Source organism: Palaemon carinicauda, chromosome 16, assembly GCF_036898095.1.
Source record: "Palaemon carinicauda isolate YSFRI2023 chromosome 16, ASM3689809v2, whole genome shotgun sequence".
NCBI classification, from domain to species: Eukaryota; Metazoa; Arthropoda; class Malacostraca; order Decapoda; family Palaemonidae; genus Palaemon; species Palaemon carinicauda.
Genome location: NC_090740.1, coordinates 16,815,524 through 16,823,264, shown reverse-complemented (window position 1 = coordinate 16,823,264; position 7,741 = coordinate 16,815,524). Strand labels below are relative to the sequence as shown.

General features: G+C 33.3%; 1 protein-coding gene across 1 annotated transcript in view; it reads right to left on the bottom strand.

The window, feature by feature from the left end:
• Nucleotides 1-723: 723 nt before the first annotated feature.
• RabGGTa (Rab geranylgeranyltransferase subunit alpha) overlaps nucleotides 724-7,741 on the bottom strand; it is a 46,541-nt gene continuing 39,523 nt past the window's right edge. Inside the window, exons 7-10 of the mRNA XM_068389608.1 lie at nucleotides 6,839-7,001; nucleotides 4,258-4,483; nucleotides 1,822-1,950; nucleotides 724-1,731 (exon numbers count right to left, since the gene is read on the bottom strand). Coding sequence (XP_068245709.1) covers nucleotides 1,298-1,731; nucleotides 1,822-1,950; nucleotides 4,258-4,483; nucleotides 6,839-7,001 — 952 coding nt within the window. The 3' untranslated portion in view covers nucleotides 724-1,297. The remainder of the gene's footprint in view (nucleotides 1,732-1,821; nucleotides 1,951-4,257; nucleotides 4,484-6,838; nucleotides 7,002-7,741) is intronic.

Below are 7,741 nucleotides of genomic sequence, written 5' to 3'. Positions count from 1 at the left end.
ACCGAAGAACAGCTCGACGAAGGTCTCGAACCACTGTCTTTCTTTGAGGAAGAACGTTACTTTTTTCCTTTCTTTTTCCTCTTCGTGGCCATAAGAGCCCATCGGGTTTCAGACCACTCAATAAACTAACTACATGTATCGCTCTGAGTACAGGCACGACCACGACATGAGGTACACAAAGAATGGGGATCAATTTCCAAATGTGAAAGGAAAGCCAAACACGCTTACCCATTCACACCAGGACAACGACGTTGAACACGAGTGTTATCCATCTCGACACAAACACTAAGCACACACAATAAGTGAAAACGCAAACACGGGTCACAGTTTAAGTCACAAGCGAAAACTATAGATCTACACTGGGCAACGACCAGAGTACGAATGGCGACCTTTGCCCTGTCCTTATTAGGTCTGACACGGCCTTCTTCTTGGTGCATTGTAGGTCAACGACAGTGGAAGGTCACTTTGCGCAGGGAACATACCCTGGGGCATATTACCGGCCTGAAGCTTTATGCCTCTCGCCTGGAATGGAGTCCTGGTTTGGGGAAAAATTTCTGGTCGCAAGTTTAAACTAAAAGAGTAAATGCTGAGAGAGTAGTCCGTGGTTACAATGCATCGGAACAAATAAGATTGTAACATCAATGAAATAAGGGAAAACACTGTGTATCAGGTTTGTCACCCTAGACAGTTTGAGAAGCCTGGTCCGTAAAGGTAATTTCTTAGTATTTGTATTTACAAATTTATTGAAAATGTAAGTTGTTACAACAAAATAAATAACAAAATTCATAAGCATAAGTCTAATATACCTGTATGTATGTGCCAATGCAAAACTACTGCAAGTGCTCCATGTATCAAGATATATTTTGTGGCATAACCTCAGGATTTTCTAAATCATAAAATGAGTCTTCATAAGCATCTAAATCATAAAATGAGGTGCTTACCAGATTTATCAAAACAACAATATTTAGGAACAATAGTATCAAATACAGTCAGCTGTGTAGAAAATAGCTTCCCATAACTAAAATATTGGTTTGTCTACCTCACAGCAGACATGTTAAACCATCTTAGTTGCATCAATATTATTTGAATCATTCACAGCATTCTTATTATTGTGTATGCTTGAGTTTTTTTGTATTAAAAGTCTAAATATTGTATCTAAACTTCATGCAAACATTTATTTAATATAAAACAGAATGGCAACTTACGTGACAGAGCTAAATATACATCACATTTAAGATAAGTGAGCAGTGTGAAAAGAATATCCAGAGTATACCAAATCCTAGAATTATTTCCTCACTCACGTAACTTGAATAGTCTTGACAAAAGGCAAGAGTTCTTTAATATTGCTTTCAGTATTGGCATCAGCACAGATAGGATTAGAACTTACATCTAATACTTCTAATTTACATAAATTCTTTAAATATCTAAATTGGTCAACTGAAGTTAGTTTATTATTAACTAAAGATAATTTACGCAGTGAAGTTATCGTACCAAGAGGACTAAGGTCACTAATTTTGTTGTTATCTAAAACTAATTCCTTGCAAACTACCAAATTTTTAAGAGGGTTTAAGGAAGTAATATCATTGTGACTCAGGTCAACAATAACAGAACAAGCAAGAAGATGAGAGAAGGGAATCCTTGGCAGACTACTTCCTTTGAGTATGAATGCACTATTATTATCTGCCATCATACGGTGCTTTGTGAGCGAAGTTTCCATGACTAATTTGCTTCCTGGAATAAATAAAAAAAAAAATTAATGATATATCAAAGGAATTACTCTTATTGAATACAAAACGAATACAATTAATCATAAATCCTTACTCATGTCATTGTAGTAATTTGCACGAAGAGAATCCAGAGCTTCAAGCTGCGATAGGTAACCCTTGATTTTATCTTGGTAATTTCTTGCATCTAAAGCCCACAAGATGTCCACCAGTGTTAATAGCACCCCTGTAAGTAGAGTAACTGAATTTAGCCTTATGAAAGATAAAGTTTGATGTATCTGGAAAAAAGGGGGCAACCAAAATATAAAAATTATCAGCCATAATACATGGTTTGGGGGTTTTCATGTAAATCTAGTACAATTTTTTGGTGCAAATTTGTAATATGGTGTCGCAGATTTGTTGAAAAATTGTTCAGTTGTGGAAGAAATTGAGCAGCTTCTTTGATCATGCCAACACCTATTTAGGGTGGATACCCCCTGGCAGCTATATAGGATACAATTCAAAATGCCTGCTATATCACCACAGCTGATTCTAAATAATTCATATCTCCTATACACTCTTGTTTGGTAGATTTAGATGATTTAAAGGTTCATTTAGATAGTTTTGAGGTTATCTAATTGATAGATACACTTTGAAATGCTTATAGTGCATTATCACCACTTAAATTGAAGTTATGTGAACTCATGAAAACCTAACAATTAAACCACTTGCAGTTGGCACAGCCAACAGAGGCTACGTTATGATTAAGGGTCCGGTAAGAAGAATGTGAAATCAAAATGGCAGTAGCTAGGGGGAGATATTATTTATACAAGCGCTCTACCATCTGCTCTAAAAGGAGCAGACAGGAATGGAGTTCAAGGCTCTAAGAGAGGATTGACTCTGTTATGTGCTGCACACCATTAGAACCCTTACTGACTAGTGTGCCAGAACTTGGGCAAAACCTGAGTCAGGCTAGGGTTAAAAAAAAAAGGGCAGATTAAACTAGAAATTCTGCTTTTGCCCAGACTTGCTGGTCTTCTTAAAATGAACAAAAAAATCAATGATGACAAAATCTTATAAATCTCATTATTATAAAAGCTTGAAAGCTATTTATAGGCTTAGGTGGCATTATCATGATCATCCCCACAGTAATCAACTAACCTAGTCTTCTCTGGATTTTCCATCAAAATAAAAGTTATTTTCTTTCATGTTTGGAACTTTTAATTTGATTAGCAACCATTGAACATAGTTTTTACCATAACGGTAACGGTAAGACCTTTGCATTTCTGGCAACAATTATATATCAACAATTCTCTAAACCTCAATAACTGCGAGCCAGTAGGTTAGTTCACCGCACTGATACTTAGATTTCGGAATGCTGTTTTATTAAAATCTTTGATAAAATACACCACAATAGAGAAAGGGAGAGACTGCATAAGAAATGAGTTGGAATTATAGGTTAATCTACTTATTTTTTACATAATAATCTAAATTATTCCCAAACATATAGGTACCTTATCCTTTAAAAGAAATAAGTTATTAAGCATACACGACAGCTTGTAAAAATATATTTAATAGGCAGTATGATTACTGTACCCAAGCTGTTCCAGTTAATCTTAAAAATCTTGTAATCTTAAATTTCATACATGTTGTACAGAACAGTACTACACAACAGACTACTTAATAACTATGTACTATACTGCACTGTACAATACTGTACAGTATACAAATGTGGGCTATGTGTGCGGCTAGTTGTCAAATGATTTAATTGCAAACTATTTATATTGCGATAGAAACCAAGTAAAAGCAATATCAGGCTGTACTTAGTGTGGTAATTATCCGAGCGTAGGCAATGGGCAGTGAGTTGTTAGGTTAGGTTTGGAGTTATCCTACCTTAGGGCACCAAAGATACGTGAATTTGCACCTGTCTCTGTTACCTAACCCTCAAGAAGAGTGGGAGCTAACTGTACGAGGATATACAAGTTATAATAGTAATTCTACCATCCATATGGTTCATAACTGTAAATGACGTATCCGGACGTCACCATCTGTATCACTAGGCATGTTTTTTATTTATAACTACATCATCTTAGCGAAGGGGTTGTTTCCAATAGCTCAACACTGTTAAGGGGTACAGGGTATGTCAGAATGACCTTCCATAATCCCACAAGACACTAAAATCAAATGAGTTGGACTACTGATGATGAACCTGTACTAGATAAGGGCAAAAAATATTGGAATAACTCTGATACCACAATGATTCAAAATAACAAACCACATACTTTTAAATAAAACCATTTAACAATATATCAACAAAGAATTATCAGCACTTATAAAACTCACAACAAAGATATTATGAGGACGAGGTGAGAGTAGGGCTCACTAAACGTGAATCTAATCTGAGTGCCTCTTCCCTAGGGTTGGGTTTCTATACTGGCAATCCCAGAAGAGGAAGGTATGTAGTTATTTTCTTTTAACATGGAAAGATCACACTTTTGAGATATAAGTAATGTGACTTATAAGTAGGGTCCATAAAAATGAATCTATAACTTACATTTGTTATCAGGATCCAATTCATCTAGAGTAACACAGTTTTCTTTCACCTCTTCTAACGTGGACCGAGTAAGATCTGACAACTCCTCCCCACAGACTCCTAACTCCGTCACCCATTCAACATAATGTTCTGAGCCAGCAGGAACTGTAATGGATGTTTTCTCAGATTCACTCCTTGTCACAGTAATGCTAATAGCCTCTGATGATAGAAGATCCACTTTTGTAACCTGAAAAGAGGATGCGACTTTACCTTTGTACATGAAAACTATAAGCAATGAATGAAAATTTATAAAATTATCATGAAAATGCATTGAAACAATACCAATAATTTATATCTTACATTTATCAAATTAAACTTTAACTATAAAAAAATAAAAAATAATTTTAATTTTTAAGATAAATTGCATTCAGTTCAATAATTTGAAAAAAAAAAAAAAAAAAAAAAAAAAAAAAAAAAAAAAATGAAATTTTATTAATGAAATTTGATATTTCTATGCTCATCTGGTATACATATAGGTTCTCTTGGGAAGCTTAGTTTTATTGACATTTACCACTAATACTGAAAAAATTTCCATTTTCTTTCCTTGCAATAGAATTATGGCTCATAAAGTAATGAGCAGTTGGAATTTGAGAAAGAAAAGGTTTTACAGCAAAAAAGTAAATAGAGAATTCGAGGCTCTAGAATCCGTAATGCGCTGTGCACCATCAGAATCCTTACTGAACGAACACTATTGCCCCTAGACAAGGCTTGAAAAGTCAGGCTATGGTTAGAAATTGGAGAGGTTATTTAAGAATGACTAATTTTGAATGAAGACTCACTGGCCTTCTGTGTTTTCACAAAAGTTAAAGTCAAGAGCTTTTTAAGCTCATCACTATCAAAACTTAGTTTGTCAAGTGCTGTACTGAAGTTCAGTACTGGTGTCATTATCTTCACTATCCCCACTATAAAATCAACTAGCCTACCTTCCTCTAGATTTTCCTCTGAACTAAAAAAAAGTTTCCTTTTGCTCTCTGAACTATTAAAGAAACAATTTTTCATAAGAGACAGTGAGACCTCCACACTCCTCACAATGGTTATTTGCATAACAATACTGTCCCTGACACAAGACAAAAAGAACGGGATCACGATTTCCAGAAATAATCTCCTTTGACAATCTACACAGTACAGTAGTTACTATACTAACAAATCCTAAAGAAGACAATTTTAAACACACTTAAAAACAATTTGGAGTAATCGGTTCTTGCCATTTACTGCTAAATTACCTCGTTACTATAATAGAGGGGAAATAACTTAGTTTTAGGGGCATATGGTATTAAAACAGAGCTTCAAAAGAAAAGCAATATGAACATTGGGGGAGGTTCATTACACTAATAAAAAATAAGTTATTCCTCTGGATCATTTCCCTGAAAGATATGAATTCTATTACATTATCCTGAGCACATTCAAGTACTCAGATCTTCACAATTATGGCAAGTCTTTTCTAACACTTTAGTGGCTAAAGCTTTGCTAGAGAAATATTTTTTTTTCTGATAACATCTCTGTTTCTTACAAATAACGGCTAATTATATCCAAGATTAGATTATAAAATATGAAATAGAAAGAAAATATAAATTCTTACAGAGGCCATAATTCAAATATTGCATTGTATTACAAACATTGATTTTAACTAAAGGGAAAAAAAAAGGCTTCTTTTCTAAAATCACGTTGAATTTTTTGTTTTATCAAACCAATCCACACATTCAATAAATGACTTATTTATACAGTATACACAGGTTTAAAGACAGCTTGCATAAAATGGAATGGAAATTATCTTACATGATAGTCAAGTAATATTACTTCATGCTTGCTAACATCTCTCTACTTCCCTTACCTCACCTTCACTACCTACACATTCAATCAATGCATGATTCTTATCTAATAAAATCACAAATTTTAAGTAATTTGTATTTTTCCTAACAGTACTTACCTCAAACTACTCTAAAATATATTTTAATATCATCATACCAAGTGTACTAAGCAACTTAATTAAATTAGATTTGAAATGAGAGAGGAGTAAAATTAAAATATATATGTATATATATATATATATATATATATATATATATATATATGTGTGTGTGTGTTATATAAATATATATATATATATATATATATAAATATATATATATATATATATATATATATATATATATATATATATGTATATATATATATAAATATTTATATATATATATATATTTATATATATATATATATATATATATATATATATATATATATATATATATATAATTATTATTACAGAATCTCAACTTTTATGGGTTTTCAATTTCTCTATAGGTTTTCTAACCATTGTACTTGGTAATTTTACACATATGCTCTGTCAAAAGTCTCTGAAAGATTTCGTTACAGGGCATCTCTTTTCTATACATCTTCAACCTAGAATGTGAAAAATCAATATACAGTACTGAACTCAGAATACGAATACTGTATTACAAATTTTACTCCGTAGATGAAACCGCAATGTTTTATACTATATTTCCATTTTACTATTACATGTTATTCAATTTTAATAACTTACCCATACATGAGAGAAAGTTTCCTCATTAGGGGCAAACCAATCATTCTTGGGCCTCTCTTCACCATTAACAGTCAAGACTGGAGTTTCTTTCAGAGACAGTGGTTGTGAAAATACACAAATGACACAGCCATTATCATTACTGTCATATCCAATTTGCATCAACCTGAAAACACAAGAATAACACAGTACCCATAAATATCTTTAATTGATTTTAAAGAGAAATACTTTTGAACAATTCTCCACTTTACGTTTTTATTAAGCTTTTACATGTTTGTAAGGAAAAACTTTGAATTGAAAATTTATAATCTATTAGCACTCTATCACCAATATTAATTAAAGTTGTGTCAATGTTAAAATTTCCCCAAAATATACACACATTAAAATTCATTTCAGAAATTGTTAAGATTTTAAGGTCTCATAAATTAACAAAAAACAAAATATCATAATAAACGGATTTTGAGCGAAGCGAAAAATCTATTTTTGGGTGAGATGGCCATGACGTCCTGATGGAAGGTTCCTTTAGTAGCTTCCCAAGGGTATATACAGTATGACTACAGTGATATTCCCAGAGAATCAAACCAAAGGTTTCACAAAATTCTAACTTCTGGCGCGAGTACCCTTAAGATTGCTCTCAAGGGTATCGTATATAATCAGGGGACGTATTCTTAGACACGCCACATGGCAATCTGCACCCCGAATAGCCTTTACGCTTCGAGGAGGATACGTGGCAGAATTAGAAGGGTAGCCGCAATAGAGGTTACTCTGGTTCCTCTACTACTATCGTATCACAACCGCGCCAACTCCCTCTGGCGGTCATTCCTTTATTTGTAGCGACTCGCTATGGTGGAGTTCCCTGTTGATCTGACATTTTCGATTGATTTCTAGGAGTCTTTATGCTTCCTT